Source organism: Chroicocephalus ridibundus, chromosome 1 (assembly GCF_963924245.1).
Source record: "Chroicocephalus ridibundus chromosome 1, bChrRid1.1, whole genome shotgun sequence".
In the NCBI taxonomy this organism is placed as follows: domain Eukaryota; kingdom Metazoa; phylum Chordata; class Aves; order Charadriiformes; family Laridae; genus Chroicocephalus; species Chroicocephalus ridibundus.
The window spans coordinates 74,256,866-74,283,102 of NC_086284.1; the positions used below are offsets into that span (position 1 = coordinate 74,256,866).

The window sequence follows — 26,237 nt, forward strand, 5'->3', positions numbered from 1 at the left end:
CTATGAAGTGTTGACCTAGTCAGTCTGAGCCCCATCCAGTCATTGCTTTCAATGTTCCTGTATTGCTAGGCCTAAGCTTGTATATATTGAGGTGCCTCCACTCAAATCCTAGAGAAAGAAAAATGTTTATTGTCCTCCAGTAGGAAAAAGATTTTTCATAAATTACCAAATTTGTTAAATTTTAAAGGGTTTTTAATTAGTTATGTATAGGCATATGTAATTATATTGTTGTTCTCAGACTTCTGTGCGTGATAACTGTATTTTGGGCTTAAGTGCTGTGGACAAAGCCTGTGTTTATTCTAAAGGTAAATAATTACAATTCTGGTACTCATCTTCTTTCAGATGTATTTGTTGGGTTCTGGGATGTTCACTGTAAAAGAACTTCTTCAGGACAAGAATCACAGGTTGCACTTAACACTAAGGTTTGTAATATTCTTTTCCATTTAGGAATTAATTCTCAATTCCTGAAAGCATGCTTAAGATGTGATGAAAACTGCCTGTGAGGTGTGATGAAAACCTTTTGTTTGTTTGGTTTGTTTTCTCGTTCCAGGCCACTGTTAACGAAAAAAATATTTTATATTGTGTGATAACTAAAACATGTAGAACAAGACCTTTCCAAAGTGATGAATAATATTAGACATTGGTTCTAGTTCTACAAGTCAAGAAAGTATTGTCAAGACCCATTTCATTTTTGTGCATTTCATCCTTTCACCTCAGCGTATGTGTCTGTGAGGTGGCAAAATAGAGTATTTTTAACTGTGCTGATGTGTAAAGAGCCTGTGATGGGGTAAATGAAACCAATTGAAACAGACCATTATCTTAGCTATTTGGAATACCTTGGCTTAGATAAATTTAGGCTCTATTTACTAGTTCAACACCTATCTGTTGCTAAATTGTGCATTTGTTGCGAAATAGTGTATTTATCAATATAATGCACTAGGAATAGGAGGAGTGACAGCAACATTGATTGATGTAATTTTCTAGTTTAATTCATATTAGAAACTTTCATGGAAGGAATGTGACTCTGAAGGGAATGAAAAAGAGAGTGTGAGTCTAATGTCAATCCTGAAGGTAGTAGTTCTAATCATAGGAATCAAATCACTCTCTTGAACGCCAGTGTGAGACAAAGTTAAGTAGAGGGCAAAGTTAAGTAGAGGGTTGGGGAAGAATGAAGAAAGCAAAGTGAGATGAAGGAAAGACAGGTCTGATGTGTAAATGCACATTGCAGTAGTATGTGTTGAAAGTAGGACAGGCGTTCCTGTCGGAGAAGGCAAGGGGAAGTCAGTTGAAGGAGTAAGCATAATCGGAGAGACTGAGGAACATGGTGTTGGTAGTATCAGCATAATCAGCACTGGAAACAGTGACTGTGGTAAACTTGCAGCAATTTCTTAGCCCAGACACAACTAATAAAACATGGACAAAGCTTTTCACACTAAGAGAAGAGGTGGGTAAGGTTTTTGGCTCTTCCACAATGTTTTGTAAAGAAAAAATTTACATGATTTAACAATGGGGAGCAGATGAGGGAAATGAGTCAGAAAAGGCACCAAAAGATTGATATTGGTGGTGGGTAAAGTAGTATAATTTATCATAGGTGTGAAGATGAGGGTGTTTTGAGGGAGATAAAGAAGAGGAGGAATGTGATGGCAGGAGTTTCATCGTTCTGTGTTAGGCATGGCTATTCTGTTAGGTGTATTCTTTCATGACTTGAAAATGGACTTTATTAAACTCTCTTGTTTTGATATCAGATATATTCTGATTATCAATGTGTGTGAATACATACATGTCTTCTCATTGTCATGTAACCTGTCAGATGTGTAACCTGGATGCTGAGTAACGTCTATAAATAGGCTGCATGATTTGGGGACTTAAACCTTTTCTTGTAGTCATCTTCTGTGCTTATTTCTATGGCCTCCCCAGTATTGTCTGTTCCAGAGACTTTTTTTTTCTGTTTTAGCTGTCCCAGCATATTTTTATGTGTAAACAACAATCTTAAAATACTGTTTAGAATCTATTTTAAAATAATAACATAAAGTCTCTGCCAAAATTACTGTGTGTCATGGGTGAGACAGCATAAATGGCAGCTGTGGTAGATCTGGGTACTGGTGTGTATTTAAAAACCATCAAGATTAGAGCTTTTACCCCACTTGATTCTCTGACTCACTCACTCCCCCCTCAGTCGTGTTCATACGGTCTCAGCTCCCCTCCCCAGCAGGGAGATGGCTGCTGGTCTGGGAAGGTGAGACAGGTAGTTGTGTCAGTTTGTTCCGTGCAAGTCCCTGGGGATCTCTGGCATTTGTTTCCACGCAGCTCCCTGATCTTCAGGATCTTCGTGACATCAGGGATCTTTCCTCCATTGAGAATCTTCACCTTCTTCTTCCTGGACCACTTTTCAAGATCCTTCTTTTTAGCATCAGCTTTTCTTTCTGAGGCTGCTTTTGCCTACAACAGGCTAATTGTAAAATCTGAACTCTTTCTGGTTTTACAGAAGTAAGAAAACACATGCATAGTTTTAGGTTGCCTTCAATTAGGAGGGCTGTACAGCATCCCTGCAGAATGAGGGGAATGTTTTCCTGTTGGAATAACGCATTATAAAAATATGTAAAATGAAGTTGAAAAGCTTCCTATTTAAAATGTTCACTGAGTTTGAAGATTAATAGTCTTTTATAAGTGTTCCCTTGTTGATAAACAGGTCCACCTCCAAAAAAATCTCAACGCAGAGTGTTTGTTGCAGGTCGGCTGAAAGTGACCGTGTAGGTAACATTACAGTTATTGGATGGCAAATGGAGGAAAAAACTGATGAAAGGCCTCCAGTGACAAGGTCACCCGATACAATTAATGGAAGGGTGAGTATGAGCATTGTATCAAATTCAGAAAAATGCAGATTTATTGCCAGCATTGAAATAACCTAGGTTGACATCTGCTGTCAACTTTCCTGTGAATCTTGATATTTAGTAGTGCTTTACAATTTCAAAATACTGCGAAGAGCAGCCTAATGATGAGAAGCGGTCTTGTATTTTGCAGAACCCTTGGTGCTCGTTTTTGGGGTTAAAAGTCTTAGGGAAAATTTTAGTTTGTGGTGATTAAGCTTTAGCTTCAGGTGCTCATGCCCTTCATCAGAATAGGCTTGTGGTACTGTGCATCTGTGCCCTTGATGCACTGATAACGAGTTTCACAGAGATGTGGTATTCCAGTTCACATGTGAGTTTGAAGGTGGCATTAAGCAAATGGGCATGCTCAGGGAATTTCCAGAATTTTCACAGGCAACTTAAAAGATTTTAATGAAACTGAATATGTTACTTGAATACTGGATATTTTTTTTTTTTTCCGTTCCCCAAATATTTGTCTGAGAGCAGATATTTATAGACGTATGTTATATTATAGACATATGTTTAATTCTGTAAACCTTATGTTCTGAATAGCCTGGTGATAACTGCACTCGTATCTGTGTATCACAGTGACAATGTGGATTAGTATAACTTAGTATCCAGCCAGACCTGTAACTGCCACATATTGGTGCAGTACCTTTAAGGACTCTGGAGTTGTGCTAACATAAAGTAGTTGAAGGGCTGTATGAAAATGTTTACAGAATTTGGAACTGTGCAGTAGAAGTAAATAGGAATGCTTAGATTGGAGGGTTTAAGTGGATTTATTATTTCAGCCTGCAGCATTTTTTGTCCACAGTAAACATATTTGAAATATTTATTTTAACCATGCGTTATGTTGAATATTCCTTTCAAGTCTGCATCATAAGGTCATCACTGCATATTGCCCTGGCACTGAGGTTTTATTCGTTACTTTTTGTGGGTTTTGTTTTTGTTTAGACTGTGTTGCCAGTTGATGAAAGTTTAACAGAATCTTTAGGAATCCGATCCAAATATGCTTCATTACGGAAAGATGCACTACTGAAATCTGGTAAGCTGCTGTGGGCAGTAACAAGTAAGCTTTAGGCATCAGTAGAAGCTAATCTCCTATCTGCCTGTGGCCCCAGGGCATTTAGGCAGATGTTTCATTTGAATAGGAACAGGCTGCCGACTGAGCAGCCCTTTGAGTGTCACACAAGAATAAATTATTTTATCATCTGCACTATTTTGTATAGTGAAAATAGCAGAAGTAAACTTTTATCATTAAGTTGACTGTAGTATAAAGTTTTCCATGCAATTTGCTAGTCTATTCCTAAGCAATGGTGGGGTGTGAGGGGAGGGGCAGAGGAAAACAGTTGCTTTTAAAAAAAAAATTCTTGAAGAAATGTTAGCTTTTCCTGCAATGATTGTATGAGAGGAAAATGCGCAGTATGTTAAAAAAAAAAAGTATTTCAAAAGTTGAATATGTATTTCATTTCCTTAGCAGTGTTCTAACTCATTTGGAGGCTTTTCCTGCACACATTGGAAGAATGGTCATTGCAAAATGACCATGCTTGGAAAAGCTAGACTGATGGCTGGTTAAACCCGATCTTTACAGCAGTGTGTTAAAGCACATTATCATAGCCATTTACTATAATCAAAGCCATTTACTTTAAAAAAGGAGAGACTTTGTACACTTTTAACTCAAACCTTACACTTAAATAACATGATTTTAATTCTTCAGTATTTGGTGGTGCCATTTGCCGAATGTATCGCTTCCCAACCACTGACGGAAACCACTTGAGAATCTTGGAGCAGATGGCTGAGAGCATCCTGTCGCTGCACATCCCTAGGCAGTTTGTGAAGCTTCTTCTAGAAGAAGATGCAGCAAGGTGGGTTCAGGCCAGTTTACATGTACGGCAATACAGCAGTGATATGGCTGTTACTGAGTTTTACCAAGGAATGTATCTGTGTTAATGCACAGAGGCACTGAAGAAAAAAATAGTAAAAGCAGCAAGCTGCTGACTGTACAGCTACAGTGAATAAGATTTCGTGTCAGAGTATAGAGTTTGAGCTTGAGTGTATGTTAACGTGAATATACAAAGGTGCTGATGGGAGAGAACTGTTGGCATAGTGAACACTTAAAATCATACTGCAGTTAGATGCACTTAGGGGTTATCTGTTGCTCTCACAAAAGTACTGATAAAGCCACAGAATATATTATTCCATAGTCGCGTGACTGTATTAGGACCAGCTCATTAGAATACTTTATATATATAATAATTTATATATTTCAATACACTTTGTTTTTTAAACGTAGCTTATTTTTAATATAAAGAGAAAAACTAAGTTGAATTACAAATAAAACATATCTCAACTTTCATAGGTGGGGGGGATGTCTGGGTAGATGAGACAGCATAAATGACAGTAATAACTTCAGCTGCTGAGAATTTTGAGAAAGGAACAGAGACAACACAGAAACCGGCTGAGCAGAATGAGTAATTAGAGTAGCAGATAGAGAAGAAAAATCCAAATCGCTTTGAAGGTGAACCTTGAAAGTCAGTTGACTTCCATGCTATGAAAGCAAAGCAAAGATAGATCGTAGGAGCACTAACTCCACTCAGTTAAGAGACGGCTTTGAGAATTAGAAGAGTAGTTTTGAATGGAATGCAAACAGAATAAAAGCAAGTAAAATGAGACACTGTAGGACAGTAATGACTTTTTCTCATTTTAGGAGGTGGGAGGGAGAGAGAAATCTGTTAAGCATTTTGTAGGTTTATTCTGAATTTACTTCTGTAAGATTGTGGACGGTGAAGTTTCTTAAGGTGTTAGCCATGTTCAGAGGCTCTTGCTAAAATTATATAGAGATAGATGGATACATATTGTGTACCGTTACGGGTTAATAACAGCCCAGGTGCTTGCTAATACAACTTTATATGCTCTGAATTGTGTTGCTCAAAGGTAAATAGGACTTTTCTGTAATTAGTGAGAAAGACTCTCTCTCTGCTCAGTTGAGGTGACCCACAATGACATACACAATCACACTTTGTTTTCATAGAATCTCTCAGATTTGGCCAAATACTCTCTTCTCCATTCTCTGTGCTGCAGCCCAGAGGAATGCTGGACAACTAGACAAGCACAGCTGCTTCTGTCTTAACATCCCAATGACTTTTAAAACGTCCTTGAATAACCACAACTGCTGTGTCTTACATAAAGCTCTCCTGAGCCAAAGCTTGTTGAAAGGAAACATCTAACCGGGGGGATATTTTGTCTACCTAATTATTTATGCCATGCACGTAGCTGTGTTAGCTCTATGGGACAAACAAGTAAACTTGAAGTATTAAGCTGCGAATTTACTTCAGGAAGACCTGGGCTCAGATGAATGGCTTGTTTTGAGCAGGGAGTTTGACAGGGTAGTCAGAAAACATCTCATGCAGAAGGAGTTCACAAGGTGAAACTGGAAGTGTCTTTTTCCAAGTCAACAATAAACGTAGTTCTCACTGTTGCCTACTGGCAAATTGGTCTGATGTTTTTCTTGGAAAATTACTTCTTTTTGATAATATCCTAAATACTGTGGAGTGGGAATTGTTCTGTGAAATGCTGTCATAAATTATATGCAGACAATTGATTAAAACTATGGATTAGGGATATTGAGAGAATTTCAAGAAGAACTGCTGGATTCTTTTGACAGGTGATTTTTCTACCTTTTCTGGTGTAAGGTGCTGTTGAATTGTGTCTGGCGTTGACTTACTTGCTTTTCCCTTCTTTCTTCATTCCAAATAATATCTTAATCCAAGAAGAGAGTAATAAAAGCATGACATGAAATACACTGAGTATTTTCTTAGCAGCGCTGTTGGGGAGCAGTATGTAACACAGGATTGCCATGTGTGAGTGAAAACCTAGCAGTCTTTCCCAGTGCAGTGGAAAAACTGGGGGTTTTCTTGTTCATATCTAGGGGTACCCAGTCATCCTTTATTCAACCGACAGTGAAACTTGAATGCCTAAAATCCAGAATCTTAGATGAAGGTTTTATTGTCTCATCTTTTGTCTCTCCAAACCCTTATTAATGCTTACCTTCCCTGTGTGGCCTTCTAAACTGTTGTGTAGATACCTGGCCAGTGCAGATACTCCTTGTACCTAATGTCAGATAGGTGCTAATCTCCCACGTAGGCTCTGTCACAGTTCTGATTCAATTTGAGTGCCACCAAAGTTCAGTGGAGTGGCCTAAAAAGGTCCTCATTGTCCCAAGTCACCTGACACAATGACAGTGCCCATCATTTGCAAATCATCATATAGCTTGAGAGCTCCTGCAGAAAGGAGGGAGGCTTTGGTTTTCACCAACACCTGAGGCTCCTGGAGGGAATACAGTGTATTCTGCCTGTAAAGAACCTGTGTACCTAGGAGTAGAGCTCAACAGCTGTGCTTTGGAATGTATGTTTGGAAGCATTCTCAGTCTGGTGACCAGGTAGACCAGAGTGAATTGAGAATGTGTCAGCTGAGGATGGTGCTATATTGATTCAATGTGAAACTTGTTCTTCTTGGTCCAGTGGACAATGGAACTAAACACCTCTCTTCTTCCTTCCTTCCCAGGGTTTGTGAACTAGAAGAACTGGGAGAACTGTCTCCTTGTTGGGAAAGCCTTCGTCGACAAATAGTTACTCAGTACCAAACAATTATTTTAACTTATCAGGAAAATCTAACTGACCTGCACCAGTATAAAGGTGATTTCTCTTTCATAATAACATGATACTTCTCAACCATGATTGTTGGTGCTTCTCTGAAATTTGGAAACCAGAATGTTTTAGTTTGATGAGTAAAAATTACTATTTTTAGATTTCTTTATTAATGTTTATTTTGAGTTTTCTAATGATCTGGGAATATTTGTCTGCTTTATTCATTCTCTTATTTTACTCTAAAAGTAGAGAACAATTATGAACAGTAACAGAAAGATATTTTTTTTTCTCTGCTTTACTTTCAGCACATAGCAAATTATGAATGAAGCTCCTTGAATGTTTTAGCATAAGCAGAAGCAGAGGGGGTTTATGCTTACTTTTCTCCTGCATTTCTCAGGTCCTTCATTTAAAGCCAGTAGTTTGAAAGCTGATAAAAAATTGGAATTTGTTCCTACGAATTTACATATACAAAGAATGAGAGTCCAGGATGATGGAGGATCAGGTATTTGTTTCTTTCTTCACCTTATTCTGTTACTTTTCTTTCCATTTTTTTATTTCCATCCTCAACTGTTTAGCCAAGTTTCTGCAAGCTACTGCTCTGTAGTACTAGTGCCACTTGGCATTTTTGTAGCACCTTCTGTCCTCGGATTCCAAATCTCTTTGCAAAAGAAGAGGAGTGAGTATAATTATCACTGTTCTACAGGTGGGAAAACTAGGTTCTAGAGTTAACTGTACACAAAGGTAACACAAGTCAACCTTTGTACTAGGGAATATATTGAATTAAGCTGCTGTGTCCCTTACAGTCATTTTGAGTTGTAGCAGAATAGCTAAAGTTATGACTGTTTTTTGTTGTTAAGCTTGTGCACTTTTTCTCTGGAACCATTGGGTATGGTAATGCAAAATCACACCAGTTTGTTCACATCAAGCTTGTTTCTTCATAAATAATCTAGGTTTTCCCTTCTTTTAACGGTAGTTCCCACTAACAATGGACACAAACTTTTCCCATGTATCCATGTGAAGGATTCCAGTAATGGCAGGTTTTGTGTAAAGACCAATGTTCAAGGCTTCTTTTTCACTGTCAGTCTTAAGAAACAGAGGACTTGCATTCAAGTATCGTTCTTTCACCTCAAAAGTACTTGATGGATTTCTAGGGCCTCTAAGACAGTTCACTTCTCCATGTCCTTCAAAACATTGGCACAAAGTTTTACAAAAATTACTTTCAGAGTAGTTTTTGAATTTCCACAATTGTTTGTCCACATTAAAGATGACACGCTTTCATTTGTAAGTCCTTTTTGTCCATCCCAGATCAGAACTACGACATAGTCACCATAGGAGCACCAGCAGCTCATTGTCAAGGCTTTAAATCAGGTGGCTTGCGGAAAAAGCTGCATAAATTTGAAGAGGCAAAGAAACAGTAAGTAGAAATGTTGTTGTGTCAGCTGTTATCATGACTTTTCCTCCTGGTCCATGCTCAGTGATTTGGAAAATCACTCCATTCTCTGTTTTTGTTGCATTCCATTCAATAGTTCTACTATATAACGTGAAGATTATTCCTTTTTTTTTTTCTTTCTTTCCAAAGAAGGAGAGGGAAAACAGTTTCCCCTTTATATGAACATATTTTTTGTTTACTGATGGGTCCTTTCTAATAGTCTTTTTAGAGAAATCTTTACTTTTCCTGAATACTTGTTGGTTGATTTAGTTTAGCTATTTTAGGTGTTGGGTTTGGATTCTACCTAATTTCTGCCTAAATCCTAATTTCTGATTAGGAAATTTGTCTGTGGAACCTCCTCAGCTGCACTCCATTATGCATTCAACCCATTATTTTCAGGACACTTTCACTCCTCTCATAGCTTCCACGTCATATTGCTTAACTCTCTTTAGTACACAACAGCTATGCCTGATTGGCAGATTTCTTGTTGACGACTTGGGTTTAGTTCTGGGACTATTGCTGGAGGGTTTTCTGTATTTCCTCAAGGTTTATGCGCAGATTTGGCTTCTGAATCTGGCCTCACTCTGCTCTAAAGACAGGATACTTGATCTCCACAGTCCTGTCTTCAGGGACTGTCTAGTGACCTCTCTGGAAGTGCAAGCATGTGTACTGGAGGAAGGGGCAGCAATTGTGAAGGTCACATATGCTAAAGGGCATGTGAGCCTGGCATCCACTCCAGCTCCCAAGGAAGAGATAATTCTGTCTGGGTCTGCGTTACTTTTGCTGCAGTATGGAGAATTTAAGGAACAATGAGACAAGGACAAGGAATCATTGTAGCCAGGGAAAAGGAGACTTTGATAACTCCCTTCCAAAGAAAGGGTTGTAGGATTTGGAGCTGATGAGAGGAGGGAGTGACGTGGGAACCAGGCTCTGCCAACTGCAGAATTAATTTTGGCAGTGGAGAAGTGAATAGCAGCATCCTGTGAACATCAGTCAGATATGTACTGATAAAAACATTAGTGCAAAAATATGCCTAGTGTAATTATTCCTTACTTACAGAATGCACTAGGATGAGACTAGAGAAGGCTGTAAACCTGGAAGCACTGGTATGCTAGGCTCACCCTTCCTGTTCTTTAGACACCACTATTGCTTTCTGAAATAACCTCCTTCTGTCAGCTTAGCTACTGAAGTGGGCCTCAGTCCTGCAATATATAAAGTCCCATGTTCTTCCCCCCACCCCCTCCCGATAACTAAGCTGATCAGCGAGCTTAATTTCTATCCAGTACTTTTCCTCTAAGCTTTACAGAACTGTTCCTTCTGGGTCCATGAAAAACTGCAAGTTCAACATTAGAAGAATAACTTTCCTTTTAAGTACTTCTGTGTTATCATAAAAGCCAGTATAGTAGAACTGAGATCCATCTCCTCAGTTTCATTGTTACATAGATATCATTCAGTTCTTTCTCCTTTCATTGGCAAAATTGTGCTTGGTACATCCACATTTCCCCAGAACAGCACATGGGCATCTGGCAGTCTGTGGTTTTTTGCTTACAAGTTTAATTGTTATGTACCCGCCATGTTGAAAAGATGACTCAAATAAGTTATTTCCCCAAACATCCTTTGTTTTGTTTTCTGCCTTTGGTATTTGCTAACAATCTGCTAATTTTATTTTGGTTTTTTGTTTTTTTAGCAGTTATGAGGAGTGTTGGTGAGTTTTCTGTTTCTGAGAGTTATGTAGAGAGGGTTTCTGTTCTTTGTGTTTTCTTTTTCGTTTCTTTCTTTTCTTTGGCAAAAATCTGGTGTGTTTTAAAGCGTGCAGGGCTTTTAATGTCATGCATCACGGCATCCCTAATTGTGCTCTAAGTAATTGTATCTGCTTTGTAGAACATGATGTGTGAATGAATTTAATTTCATCTGCAATGTTTGTTTTTAATGAACAGCTAGCTTCCTGGCTCTCTCTGATCATAAAAGTTAGAAAGCTGAAGATCAGAACACAAGAATTTTATATCTTTTCCTCTGCTATTTCCAGTGAAAACTGCCTGGAGAGAGAAACTTTCTGCCAGAAGTGGAAGATAATTATGATAACTCTATGTATTTTTAAATATTTATGGTGATAGATTGGCATGGTTTATATTTTTGTAACCCATGTCTTCATTTAAGCATTTTCACTTAACTTTTGTTTATATATCTTCATGTTGTGTTGTTCAGTGCTATGAAAAGGAAACATGAATTGATAGTTCAACAGCGCAGAAGTTCTGCTCTAAATTATTTATATTAAAGGTTGAACCCCTAATTCACTCAGAGCTTAAGGATGTTTTACAGTTTGCTGATATAGTACAATAAGAGCTGTTCATTTGAAAAAGCAATTGCAGTTTGGAAAGTAAATATATGTGAACTTTACACCATAAATTTTCCCCCTGATCATCCCAGCAAATGTTTGTGATTAAAAAATGAAATAATTCTAAATCAGATTTCAATATGTTGCATGGCCTTTCCTGCCAAAAACATCTTTATGCATGTTAATCACACTGTCGTGGAAAGAAATTGCTCAGAGGAATTGTCATTAAGATCACCGGTCAATAGAGTGCACAAATCACGTAAAGGGAAAGTTCTAAAAGCTGAGATTAATTTGCTGTATGACGTAGCAGTACTGGGGAGTGGTTGTTCTTTGCTCCACTCAGGTGGGTGACCAGAGGGACACAAAGAATTACTTCTGCATTGTATCCTTTGAAAACAAATCCTCCATCTTTTTTCATAATGGAGCTCAGACAGATACTGGGATTAAGCTCCCCCCTTGCCTTAATATCAGTTAAGGGACAAGAATTGGTATTTGTGGCAATGATTTTAAAGCATGCCCCACGCAACCCTCCAGTCTTACCTCACAGACACACTGCAGAAATTAACAGCATTGCTCTAGGGGCAGCAGAGGAATTCACACTCCTTGGAGGTTGTGATCTGAGGTAACTGTGCCTGGAAAAGAAACTCCTCTCTGTGTAGTCTCTCAGCATAGCTGTGTCCATTAAACAGTGCTGAGATTGGTGCAAACAGTAGGTTCTTCTGTGCTATTACTATGCTGAAGTCATTCATGACTGGAAAAAGTGAATAAAATTTAGATAATATACAATTGGTGTCACCTCATTCTTGATGCCACGTCATGAACAGGCATCACACTTGTCATAGCGGGAGCTGATGTAAAGGCTTAATCTTTGTATAGGTTTCCTATTGGGAGGAAAAAACCAGCATATTGCCTGGCAAAGGAAGTAGTGATTGGTTGATTCCAAGTAGTTAACTAAGAGCACAACTTCAGCTTAAAGTCATTTTCTAAGCTAAAAGGCAGCTTTTGTGAACAACTCTTCTCAGATATGATTAAATCACCCTTTAGAAGTTCTATTCTGTCTCCAGTAGTTACAGAGGGAGTCCAAGCATCTGTCTTGGACCAGATAAGTAACTTCTGTAGACATCTAAACTTAGAGGACATAAACTATTCTCCTCCACTGCCAAGTAAGCAGTCTTAGTGGAGCTGCAGTATCCCAATTTAATGATAAGTTTTATTGGTGTAGTTTATTTCCCTTACTATTTGGAAAAGGCCAAAATTTGCTATTGCTTTATATTGTTACAGCTGAGTTTATAATAGGGAAAGTTGTATCATGTCCTAGTTTAGTATAGTAAGTGTGTTCTAACAGAAGCTACACCAAGGACAGAGTGCTTCAATTAGCCTGGATATATACTTTGTTTTTTTATGTAACATAAGATTGCTTTTTCTGGTGTGACTTGAACCAGACCTGCAATAGAGAAAGGGATATACTAGCAGAAGGATTTTTTGATAATATCACAGTGTTTGCATTATGGATCTGAGTGGCATTTCTGTGTTAGAAGGAGCACAGATTTTCTTTTCGTGGTGCTAGTAGCTATGTGATAAAACAGGTTTGTAAACCAGGCCTCAGTGAAGCACGTGTGTCGTAAGGAAAGGGAGAGTGGGGCAAGCTGTCTCTGCAAACAGTGGTTCTGTCTCTGATGGCAAAATCTATCATCCACATTGTCCTCAGCGAAACTGTCCCTCTGGTATATTAGTTCTGCCCACAGTCCCTTGGCATAAGGCATTACTAAATCTGCATCTGAATGCTTTCAATAAAGGCAGAGGAGGCTCTAGGATCATGTTCCTGCTGTGCAATTGCCCACTGGCCTTTCACTGTTGATTGCTAATTTAGGTAAATTTTTGTTGTCCGCCATTAATTCCCTGGCATGCTACTGTAATGTGTACCTCTAGATCAATTTTTCCCCTAAAATCAGTCTTTCTTTTTCAGCACTTCAACAGGTTCCCAGTCAATAATATACATCCCACAGGACATTGTTAGAGCAAAGGAAATTATTGCACAAATCAACACCCTTAAAACGCAAGTCAGTTACTATGCAGAAAGGCTCTCAAGAGCTGCCAAGGATAGATCAGCTAATGGCCTTGAAAGAACACTTGCCATCCTAGCAGACAAGGTAGGAGAATAATACATTCCACACTGTATTTCCACAGCGATCTCCTGGAGAAACTGGTGTCTCATGGCTTCGACAGGCGTAATCTTGACTGAGTAAAAAACTGGCTGGATGGCAGGGCCCAAAGAGTTGTGATGAATGGGGTTAAATCCAGTTGGAGGCTGGTCACAAGTGGTGTTCCTCAGGGCTCAGTATTGGGGCTGGTTCTGTTTAATATCTTTATCAACGATCTGGATGAGGGGATTAAGTGCACCCTCACTAAATGTACAGACAACACCAAGTTGGGTGCAAGTGTTGATCTACTTGAGGGTAGGGAGGCTCTACAGAGGGATGTGGACAGGCTGGATCGATGGGCTGAGGCCAATGGTATGAGGTTCCGCAAGGCCAAGTGCTGGGTCCTGCACAACAACCCCATGCAGCACTACAGGCTTGGGGAAGTGTGGCTGGAGAGCTGCCTGGTGGAAAAGGACCTGGGGTGTTGGTCGACAGCTGGCTGAATATGAGCCAGTATTGTGCCCAGGTGGCCAAGAAGGCCAATAGCATTCTGGCTTGTATCAGAAACAGTGTGGCCAGCAGGACTAGGGAAGTGGTCATCCCCTGCTGTACTCGCCACTGGTGAGACTGCCCCTTGAATACTGTGTCCAGTTTTGGGCCCCTCACTACAAGAAAGACATTGAGGTGCTGGAGCGTGTCCAGAGGAGGGCAACGAAGCTGGTGAGGGGTCTAGAGAGCAAGTCCTGTGAGGAGCAGCTGAGGGAACTGGTGTTGTTTAGCCTGGAGAAAAGGAGGCTGAGGGGAGACCTTATCGCTCTCTACAACTACCTGAAAGGAGGCTGTAGTGAGGTGGGGGTCGGTCTCTTCTCCCAAGTAACAGGAGATAGGACAAGAGGAGATGGCCACAAGTTGCGCCAGGGGAGGTTTAGATTGGATATTAGGAAGAATTTCTCCACAGAAAGGGTTGTCAAGCATTGGAACAGGCTGCCCATGGAAGTGGTTGAGTCACCACATCTGAAAGTATTTAAAAGATGTGTAGATGTGGTGCTGAGGGACACGGTTTAGTAGTGGACTTGGTAGTATTAGGTTTACATTTGGACTTGATGTTCTTAAAGGTCTTTTCCAATGTAAATGATTGTATGATTCTATGATTATATCTTCAGTAGGTTTTCTTGAAACATCTATTTCACTTTGTTCAGTAGTATATTGTAACATATACAGTCTTAAAGAAAAAGCAAAATCAGACCAGCCTTTAAAATTTACTGCTTTTTATTTAGTCTCCTTTTCACACTCTTGCCTTCACCTCCTCTTCAGAGTGCAGTAGAGAGCAATGTACTCTGGTTCATTTTATTCATTTATCATATTTCAGAATTGTGCATTCTGCACTATCCTTTATACCCTTTTCTCGATGACGACCTGCTTTTTTTGAATGTTTTTCTTAGTCTTCTGTCCAGCAGCAGCAACTGGGCAAAACTTAAGTAAATGAAACAATTCTGTAGTTTTCCACTGGTGAAATAAGGAATAATGCTGACACAGCCTATGCTTGAGTTATAGTGATGTTAATCAGTTATTTCCTGCTGGGTGCTAACAGAAACCAGACTGGAGCCACAGCTGAACATGATCTTATTTACAGAGTCAAAAAACCAAATACAATTTCAGTGACGACTTCTGTCCCTGAAGCAGATCTGAAGGTTGTAAGTGACAGTAATGGCCAATCAGCTTGCCATAAATTACTCAGTGGAGGGGATATGCATACAACTTTGTAGAGTGCAAAAAATAATGTGACCCAATGTAAATATATTATTTATTATAATATTCACTCTGAGTACAGTGTGTATAACTGAGAGTAGTGTATAACTGATTTGTGGGATTGTCTACAGCTGGACAATGTGTATATATAACATAGTAAAGGCTTGTTTGTTGGTTGGTTTTCTTTTTTAATAGACGCGTAGGCCAGATACTTTACATATTCACATAACCTACAGAAATCCTTTAATACAACACCACTAAATAAGATAGGGAACAAGTTGCATTGATTAGTGGGTTATATCTTCAGCCCTTTTCTTGGGTCTTGTTATAATTTTAGATAGGATTAGCTGCTCTCTCAGCAGCTATTGTGTGGGGTATAAAAATGTCTGCACATTGCTCTAAGCTTTCATTGAACGGAAACTGAAGTGCAAATAAAGGTTAATTGCACATTTATTAGTGAAGTTTTGAACAATTGCAAGGCTAATATAGTAGTACAGACTCTGGGAATGTACCATTTGTGTTTTGGTATCCTATATTGCTTTTTAAGGCCATTCTGCAAAATGATTTTAAAGGTACCTTAGAAACTCCTGAACAGTGGTTAGTTTATTTTACAGAATACTAGTTCTTCTTTTTTCTGTCTGAGAAAGAATATAGTATAAATTGGGTACAGAATAATGAACAGGTATTAAAATGTAGGGGGTTTATTTCTTTTTAGACCCGGCAACTTGTCACAGTCTGTGACTGCAAGCTGTTGGCAAATTCAATACACGGACTGAATGCTGCAAGGCCAGACTATATAGCTTCAAAAGCATCTCCAACTGCTGGAGAAGGGGAGCAAGTGATGTTGAGGAATGATCAAGATACACTTGTGGCCAGATGGACAGGAAGAAATAGCCGATCTTCTCTGCAGGTTGATTGGCACGAAGAGGAATGGGTACGTTTGCTTAGTGGAGTGATGAATGTTTTCTTCTTTTTATTTTTTGTTTGCTGTATTCTTTTGTTTGTAGTCTCTGTAACTGCTCACCAGATACGCATAGGATGAGTATTTTGGAGGTATCGGTCAACCAGCAAAGACCCTCTCTCTGTCCTATGCTTAGTTACTCCTTGGCACAGGGATACAAGCAGGCCTTAATAAATTTTCTGGATCTCCTAAACAGCAGAGATTGTTAGACTAGGGCATGGTTTTTCTGAAGTTGGTTCCAAGGGAAAGTAAATAGCTTTTAAAGTAAAAAAACTGACTGTACTACAAAGAGTTCTTACACTTCTTGAAGACAAAGCATATTTTGCGTGTGTTAGCTGTAGAATTCAGCCTTCCAGCCTTCCTGGCTTTTATTCTCATCTAAATATTTAGAACTTGCAGTCCATCTCTGTTTTGATTATGAACAGCATTTAAAAACTGTTTGCACAAAGAATTTAAATGGTTTTCCTTCCCACACTGCCAATTGAAATGAGAATTGGGCTGTGTAAATTCTGTCATTATGTAATATAAACAGAAGTGAATTACATCTCAAAAATAGTCGATATTAATTAAAACCATCATTAATATTGTAAAATATCAGTTTAGAAATGAGATCGAATTAATTTTGGAAATGGATCCTTGCTAATTTAATTGTTTTGGCATACTTTGGCTTACAGTCAAACTCACAGTAAGGAGATATGAATAAAACTAATTAAGTTATTTAGATAGTAATACAATACAGTAATTTTATCTGTATTCACTGAGTTATGTATGAAAAAAGATGTGTGATTGTATACAATTATTATGTCAAACATAAGTTTCAAGAATAAACAATAGTGTTAACTGGAAATTGGAATAATAGTGCAGGAAGAAGCACTTTTGTGCACAAATTGTTCAGTAAATTTACTTAGAAAATAGCTTTGCAATTTATCACAGAATTCATGTCAGTACATATTGTTGTTATGCTGGTATACATTATTTATATATCCAGCATGCACAAAGGTGAACATGATAGTCCAGATGAAAATTTGCAGAGGAATTGTGACTAGACTTACAGGAGGAAAAACATTGACAAGGCATTTGTTACCCAGTCTGTCTTTTATTTTTAAACTGAGAAAGAAATGTTTTCTTTTAAGGAGAAAGTTTGGTTGAATGTTGACAAAAGTCTGGAGTGTATTATACAGAGAGTGGACAAACTTCTCCAGAAGGAGCGCTTGCAAAGTGACAGCTGTGAAGATGTTTTCCAGTGTGACACCAGCTGTACTAGTAAGAAAGGTAATCGGGACACTCGTGCCTACTGGATAAATCCAGAAGATTTAAATGAGACCTCATCATCCTCACCACCTTCATCATCCTCACCACCACCTTCATCCACACCATCCTGTGCATGCCATTCTCTCAGAAAGACAAGTGCGTATGCCAGACACTGCTTCTCACTGCTGCTCTCTTGCTGTGCGCTGGCATCATTCCTAAGCCTCCGTTACATCCTTCCATGTGTTTTTAGTTCAGTGGTGGTGTTAAGCACTGATGTCAGGCAGAAAGGGAAGGTAGGGTATTGGGAGCTGCTAAGCCTATTACTGATTTTGAAATCCTGATTCCACTGAAATCATTGCCAAATCCTTTGATGACAGTGGCATTTGGTTTTCATGCTGGGTGTTTTAAGCTGGTAAAACAGGTGTTTGGGTTAGCATATGTCAAAACACCACCTCTTGTAGCTTTCCTGTTGGCTTCAGCTTCTTTGCAGCAATCAAAGCTTATTACAGTGAACCTCTATAAAAGATGAATAAAACATGAGAGAAGTGCAGGCACTACTGCAACAGTAATGGTCCTGCTGGGCTGCCAAAGCATAGGAAGGGAGCCAAGAAGTCCTATTAGACTGAACTTGGATGAACCTACTGGAGTTTAAAGCAAATTTTAACCCAAATTGTCAAAAGCTGTGGTGCTGAGGCACTCGATTAGTTAGACTTTTTGTAGTTGGAAGGTAGGAATTGGCAGTGCAAGCTCTCAGTGGAATAGCGCTATCAAAATTTGAGGTAAAGTGGGTGCTGGATTGAATCTAGCATAATGCCACAAGCATGTGAATGAAAGATATCAGTTTAGATTGACAGTTTTGCAGCCGTGCATTAAATTTCAGAATTATTTAATTTACATATATACTTATTTGATTTATTCTCACATTCTTTACATGTGGTCACTATGGTTTGGCCACTTTATAGAGCAGGTGTGCCAAGCTAAGCTCTAGAAAGATTTTTCAATTTCAAAAAAAGCTCTAGAAAGATTTGTGTTTTCATTTCCTTTTCCTGTTCTGTCTTATCGTTTGATGGCCCTTTGTCCCTTACGTGTGTCTGTGACTTCATGTCCATCCCATTGTTAATGTTGCAGTGGAAGGCAGTACCTTAAGAAAAAGAAAACAAGAAGTTAATGTTAATATATTTTTGTGTAGCTTTGTACATGTTACGTATGATTTGCTTAGTATCTTAAATCACCATGTTTTTCTAGATTAGACTGACATTTTTGTGTATTATAAAGGAATAGGAGAGTTGGTTCTTGTTTCAGAATGTGTTCTCTATTAATCTTTGACTAAATTTCTTCTACCAGTTTGATACATTTAAATGTTTTTGTTTGCTAGCTAATTTATACAAAGTTTTATATATATTTACATTAAAGTTTTATCAGTAAATGTCAATGCACCTTCATATCAATGATTGAAATTTGTGGATTTTTAATATTAAAAAGAGTAGGAAGAATCTCCGGTGGGTGATGCCAGAACCTTTCGCCAAGACAATTCAATGCTGAAAGCAGCTTAGAACAGACATTTTCTTTCATTTTCAGTTGATCTTTTAAATCTGCTCTGAATCTTGACACTTATGCCATATAGAAGTGGAATTAGCTACACTTACCTATCAAAGGGTTTTTTTGTGTGCCAAGAGTTTCTGTAACATTTCTCTGCTTTTCCTGTAAAATAGGAAAAAATCTCTCCATTTAATCCACAGAACCTGGGACAGAAACATTAAATCAAGAAGCGTAACAAGCTTTAAAGCTAAGGGTCTTGCTTCCCAGTGCTACCTAAGTGTAAGGAATAGATCTGAAGTTTGACTGTCAACCAATGTTGGGTGAATTTAACTTAAAAAATCCTGGAGAGAGAATCCTGTTTCTTAGGTATCTCGTGCAAACATTGTTCGTAGGTCTTAATAAGCAATTTGAATTGCACTTGCGAAGTTTATTGTAAGCCAGGGCAAGCTGAGTGTTTGATCACATTCTCATCAGATGTAGTTCCTAATTAATGGTCAGTATTTTTGACAAAGGAACAGGTTCAATACTAATGATTTTACTGAAATCAATGGGTATTTTCCCATTGAGTTACTTTTCTTGACTCCACACCAAATCCGTCCTGTTAAATGGTTTTAAACTAGAAGGGGGTAGATTTAGACTAGATATTAGGAAGAAATTTTTTACAGTGAGGGTGGTGAAACACTGCCCCAGGTTGCCCGGAGAGGTGGTAGATGCCCCGTCCCTGGAAACATTCAAGGTCAGGTTGGACGGGGCTCTGAGCAACCTGATCTAGTGGAAGATGTCCCTGCTCATTGCAGGGGGATTTGGACTAGATGACTTTTAAATGTCCCTTACAACCCAAACCATTCTATGAATTCCCTTTCACTGCTACTTTCCACAACTGATCATGGGAATAACTGAGGGACAAAGAAGATCCTTTCTCTAAGTTCAGAATCACAACATTTTAAAGTTTTTATTTGTCAAGTATTCAAAGAACTAACACTTTTTCTGTTAGTAATTCTGAGTTTTGAATAAAAGACACTGAGCAAAGAGCAACGAGAATTTTTTTTGAAAGCAAAGTGAAAACCAGCAAACCAAGATAGTTCCAGAATTGGTAAGAGAGAAACAGTAGGATATTATTGAAGGACTTTAGAGGATCTCTCTAGAAATGAATGTTTGTGAAAGAAAATGCTGGCTGAAATAGTAGAATGGAGACTTAAGAAATTATTTTAACATGTATTTTTGTTATAAGCTTAGGTACTCATTACTAAAATTGCATGGGGGCATATAGCTTCTTTAGTGAACATGATGAGTTTTAATTTACTGAGAGGTTTTTATCTTGGATTGTCTAGCTCAGCTGATTGTCCTAATGCATACAATTGAACTTGATATTTTCTCGTGTTATTTTCAAATTAATAATCCACTGAGTAGTGAATCTAGACATAAACAGTAGGAGTTTAAATCCTGTTAGCTTAATGAACTACTTTTCATTATTGCAAGACTTGCTATAACAGGGTGTATATATATTAATTTTTTTTACTATTTGCATTACGCTGTAGTGTATTTTCATATGACAGCTTGTTCCTCCCATTGAAGTGAGTGTGGAATACTCACAGGCTTCGCTGGTGAGGAATCAGCCCTTAATATAAAATTTAATGCTTGTGTTAACTATCTTAGAAATTGTATAACGAAAATTTGTCTAAGATAGCAAAGTACAGTTTCTTTATTACTCTTGCCTTGTGGTTGCCTTAATGTCATTTTCTGTTAAGTGCGTTGAACTTACTGCTAGTCTTTTGCTCTTCTGTTTAGCAGCCTTACTGCCAGCTTATTCTATAATTGCACTATACCAGTGGTTCTCAAATTGTGCCTTGTGGATCGACAGTGCACTTGCTGGTAATCCACAGAGAGCTCCTGAGCTAGCAGGTACTGGCTTTCCTCCAAGTCCTCATCCAGGTATTTCTCTGATCAGAAACAGTGGAGTGGAGGAGGGAGCCCACGCCCTTAGTGCCTGCAGGTAAAGCAGTATGTCTGCTGAGCTCCTCTTCACTAAGTGAAAGTGTTTGAGAACCCTGGCATTGAACATTTGAGTTGCTTATGTTTAGACTGTGTTGCTGCTCCTTAATCATGCATGTTGCCCCTCCATTTCTGTGCAGATTGCAGCCCCACTCCGGAAGAATCTGGTCCAGGTATGTGCATTCATGGCTTCTGCTTCTTCTGAAAATTGCAGGGGTTTGTTCATAATTAACAACTGAACAAGTGCCTTGCTGTTAAGCTTCACCATTTTGAAGTGGTAATGCAGTATCACATGAGTTACCTAAGCATATTGAGAAGTTATTATTTGCTAAATAATAGTGCACGGGGGTGTCTGGTAACTTCTCTTGTTCAGGTATGGGAGAGCACTTGTTCATGGTCTCTTTGGTTTCTGCAGCTGATGTGTTTTAGCAAACTGTTGTAGGTGACAATGATCTGAAGCCTGTTCCAAATGTCATTGAAGTCTGTGGGAGTCTGACATTTCAGACATTTCAAACATGCCCTTCTATATGTGCTGTTGAGCTGGCCTTTCTGAATGAGAACTCGAGCAGAACATGGAGCAGTCAGCAAGGCTAATGGATAATCTCTGTTGTGGGTACATACCAAGCAGTGTTGGGCACTGCAAATCTTATGTTTCAGAACACAGAATTTAGGTAGACTTTCATTCCACTGTTAGCCGCCTTTCCTCTGTCCTTGTACTTCCACACACTTGTGATGTGTTTACAAGGTCTGAATAATATGCCTCTGTAATACCACTCTCTAGCAGGTAGATGGCTGCAGTTTCTCCCATTTGAGATCAGTTTTATCTGAGTTCAGTGAAGGTTCTGTCTTTGAACTGTTACAGCATGGGCTCCTGGGTTTAGTGAAACCAGCGGGAAATAAAGCCCTAATGCAGGTATGTTTTCCATCTTCACGAAGTATATTAATGTTCTTCTCGGGTATCCACCCTATTTCCTTCTGTCACTGAGAAAATGTTTTTAAACAATAAAAGACTTCACAAGTTTTTAATTCTTGGAACATCCCTTTAGTTTTTGCAAAATATGAATGTGGTGCATAAATGAATAGTAGTTATTTATTTTTAAGATGGGAGTAATTAAAAGCAGTCAAGTCACCCCAACTGGGTACCCAGATATACCCGAAACTGTATCTTAAGTGGCTGAAACTGCAGTGTAGTGAAGTACTTAATGCTTGCTTCCCTCTGAAGCCAGATGTGACATGACTGTGTGCTTAAGTGGGTTGCTGATAATACTTTACTGGATCAGGGCTAAGCAACTACCACTTATTTAATAAATCTCTTTTAGACATCATGAGTCCTTGCCACCCTGACCTAAAACAAGAGCAGCTGTCGGTGCCCAGTACTTTGATTTATGGATGCTAGGGTTTTTTTAATATGAAAAGACTAAAAATATCTTGAAGGATCTGGAGGATATTTATTTTAATAATATTTTTATTAATAATAAATAATAACCTATAATAGGTTATTAATATATTATTAATATATTATTATTAATAATAATAACCTACAATCTCTGCCACTAGAGCATGCCCTGAAGTGCCACATCTAGACGTTTCTTAAATACCTCTAGGGATGGTGACTCAACCACCTCCCTGGGCAGGCTGTTCCAGTGCCTGACCACTCTTTCAGTAAAGTAATTCTTCCTAATATCTAACCTAAACCTCCCCTGCCGCAACTTCAGACCATTTCCTCTGGTCCTGTCATTATTCACCTGGGAGAAGAGGCCAACACCCACCTCTCTCCAACCTCCTTTCAGGGAGTTGTAGAGGGCAATGAGGTCTCCCCTCAGCCTCCTCTTCTCCAAGCTAAACATGCCCAGCTCCCTCAGCCTCTCCTCATATGACCTGGTCTCCAGACCCCTCACCAGCCTGGTAGCTCTCCTCTGGACACGCTCCAGCACTTCAATGTCCCTCTCGTACAGAGGGGCCCAGAACTGAACACAGCACTCAAGGTGAGGCCTCACCAGTGCCGAGTACAGAGGCACGATCACTTCCCTACTCCTGCTGGCCACGCTATTCCGGATTGTTTCTAGCCCTATGTCAAATCATCCTACCTACGGATCTGCCCAGTCGAGTTTTAAAAAGTTCTATTTGTCTCATAGAACGTAACAGCAGAGCTCAGAGTAGATTTCACATTAGAATTAGTGCCTCATGGTGTTTGAAGGTGGCATTGATTGATTTGATAGCAAATATGCTTTCAGTAATAAAGTTCTGTCAGGAAAATTAATGAGGGGAAGACAGAAGGACAGGAAAATCCAGGTGAAAGTTGAACACTTAGAGTTCTTTCACATTTATTTAAACACTGCCAATGAAATGTTCCAACCCGATTTGAGCCTGGGAGTGCAGTTCCTTTTATTACTGTTTATTGTTAATAGCAACTATCACTGACTAAAAACTTAAAAGAACACGGGTGACACCTCTGTGAAGTAGATAGCAAAAAGCATTTAGAATTTTGCAGACTGACAAGGGTTTGTTTTTTTATGGCTGAAATTTTAAACCAAGAAAATACACAGCACAGAGGATTTTTGCTCCTTACCCCAGATGAGCCATTGCAGTGCATGTGAGTGTTGGGAGAAAAAAAAACATCTAACAATTGGTTTCTCTTCAGGCAGGCTGGTATACCACCAGTGTACTTTGTGATTACCACAGATAAACATATTTTTCAAATGAAGTGCTGCCAGACACACTACAGTTTTAAATCTCCACTGAGTTAATAACTATATACATGTATGTATATCCAGGCAATGAGATGATGATGATGTGCTGGAAGATCTTTTCAGTTCTTTTTGTCATTCTCATTTGTTTATCGAAAAGCTCTTAAATGCAGCAAGAGAAACTCTGTTAGTATCATCTGTGTTTTGCTTTTTAACTGTTCATGGGGCCATGTTATGGCATCTGATTTATTTTGAGAGAAAATACTTAATACAGTATAAAAGACAAGCTATAATTCCTTGCCTGTTTTTTTGATGTTTCCTGCGGGGTTTTTTGTGGCAGTGTAAGAGAGCCAAACAACTTCCCCTTTCTGTAGTTTATTAGGTTATCTGTCTACTGGATAGAACTAAAGCAAAAAGGATAGGTCTGTTAATCTCGTCAGTTATGTTTCTGTTAGCAGACTTCCAAAGTTCCCCTCTTTGGCTGGTTATCAAAGAAACTTTTATTATTGCTAGCTCTTAGTCCTGCCTTTGAGTCAAAATCTCAAACAACTTCCTTTCAGGGGCTTGAAGTGTCCCATTCATGCAGGTTCTGATCTCTACGTTGCCTTGTTCCTACAGCCAGCTGGGCTGGGGTTCTGCGTGTTCTGTTTATGAGCTCTGGTGCTTTTTAAAAATAAAACTCATTGTCCTTCCCTTTAAAAGGAGAGATGTTCTGTTTCAACCTTACATTAAGGAGGGCAAAACCAAAGCACTGTTCTGTTTTTTTATATGTATATTGCAGAGAGAATGGATGTTGGTATAGTATCTGAATAATTTTTCATACGGTCATGGAAATGGGTTTTTGAAATCAGTGTTTGATTAAGACAAATGATGAAAGAAGGAAAGAAAAAAAAGTGAGCTTATGGGGCATTTTAAGGCAGAACAATCTCTTAGGGAGAAGGAAGGCACCATGTTTTGTCCTAAAATAGGACTTCGGCAATCTAGTTTCATTTCTGTGCTTTCTGCGTAGGACCTTGAACAGAGTCCCTCTGGGACATATCTCATGTATTTCAGTGGAAGACAAGCTCCACACTACCTCCAAGGATCTGGCTAACTCCCATCTAAATCACTATGCTTAGTGTTTCTTGCTAGCTAGCTCTAAGCCTTCAAAGCCACTCAACAGACAGAGGACACTTAAAAGAGTACCTACATGAATTTTTCACCTCTCTGCCTTATTATTCCTATGCTGCAAATGGGACATAAGCATTGTCTTACCTCACTGAGGTGCAACAGGGATCGATGAGATGGCGAGGCAGTTGAATGATACACCTGTGAGTCCACAAAAGATTGAAAGGCAAGCTATTTGTGAGAAATCTCATTGACAGAAATGGCTAAGCAGATGTTCACTATTTCTGTTATACGATGGAGTCCATACTGTCTGTCCATGTATGCACTGTGAAAGGGTATGTTTGAACATGCACAGGCAGTGATATACACTTGTGTATATAGATATTAATCTTTCTGTTATACTTTCCAAATCAGCTATTGTATGGGCTGTTCTGTGGGCACAAATCTGGGAGCTATTACATGGTCAGGAAAGTCATAACAGCCTTACAGAGTAAAATTCTTCATATTTTCCTCATGCAATAACCACTTAATTAATAATAAGAAGGGAGTAACCAGCCAGCCAAAACAAAACAAGCCCTAAATATGAATTATCAACAGCTTTGACATGCAACAGGAAGTTTCTTCTTAATGCACGCTTGTTTGTTTCAAATAAAGTACTTACATGCTGTTAATTTTTTTCTTTTAACCAGGTGAATGGAGCGAAGCTCTTTATCCCTTGCTGACAACACTCACAGACTGCGTAGCCATGATGAGTGACAAGGCAAAGAAAGCCATGGTCTTTTTATTAATGCAGGACAGCGCCCCGACAATAGGGCTCTGCCTGAGCCTTCAATATCGCAGGGATGTTGTCTTCTGCCAAACTGTAAGCAAGCAAATATGCATGATTTGATTGCATTTCAACACATGGTAGGGTTTCTATGAAATATGAAAGATGACTATTTTCAGAACTTTTCAGATCTGTTCTACTCTTGGGTTTAACACTGTGATCTCCTCTCACAGGCTGTGCTATCCTGTCCTTACTGCTTACTTTTTTGACATTATTTGGCATTTGACAATATGTAACTTAAGTGTCTCCTTGAATATACCTTCTCTATTTAAAAAAAAAAATATATTCCATCGCTAGTGAAAATATCCTGCTGTCTACAGAAATAACCATTGCCTTCAAATGGCACCAAGCTAAAACCAGAAGTAAGATATGAAAGAGGGGTTAAAAATAGCCCATGAGCAGAAAGTGTACTCCCTCAGTTACATTTTGTTGTTTTCTGCATCGAGAAAACCAACAGGACCTGTGGTACCTAACGAGAGAAGTCCAGCTACAGGGAGAGAAATAAGTGGGTTTTTTGGTTTTGGGTTTGTTTTTTTTTTTTCCCTAGAAGTTCTGTTTTTGAGCCTGGTGGGGTCTCTTCTGTTGGACACAGACGAGCAGGTGTCTGCACTAAAAAACCTTCCACATTTCTTCTGCCCACTACACTTCTGTAGTGTGTCTACTTCCCCATGAAATCAGTATCTCATTCATTTATCTCTTGGATAATT

The 26,237-nt window shown here is 38.9% G+C and overlaps 1 protein-coding gene across 9 annotated transcripts in view; it reads left to right on the forward strand.

Annotated features, from left to right (window-relative positions):
• The window catches only part of INPP4A (inositol polyphosphate-4-phosphatase type I A), a 126,398-nt gene that overhangs the window by 80,109 nt on the left and 20,052 nt on the right, over positions 1–26,237 (forward strand). For 2 of the 9 annotated variants that reach the window (XM_063339848.1, XM_063339863.1), the window contains exons 8-20: positions 343–422; positions 2,732–2,843; positions 3,822–3,912; positions 4,585–4,732; positions 7,431–7,561; positions 7,911–8,015; positions 8,819–8,927; positions 10,633–10,647; positions 13,244–13,427; positions 15,883–16,101; positions 17,262–17,400; positions 21,051–21,083; positions 25,394–25,566. In XM_063339848.1, the coding sequence (XP_063195918.1) occupies positions 343–422; positions 2,732–2,843; positions 3,822–3,912; positions 4,585–4,732; positions 7,431–7,561; positions 7,911–8,015; positions 8,819–8,927; positions 10,633–10,647; positions 13,244–13,427; positions 15,883–16,101; positions 17,262–17,400; positions 21,051–21,083; positions 25,394–25,566 (1,539 nt within the window). Of the gene's footprint in view, positions 1–342; positions 423–2,689; positions 2,844–3,821; positions 3,913–4,584; positions 4,733–7,430; positions 7,562–7,910; positions 8,016–8,818; positions 8,928–10,629; positions 10,648–13,243; positions 13,428–15,882; positions 16,102–17,261; positions 17,536–21,050; positions 21,084–25,393; positions 25,567–26,237 lie in introns of all 9 variants that reach the window. The other 7 variants (XM_063339838.1, XM_063339857.1, XM_063339831.1 and 4 more) reach the window with 6 other exon arrangements.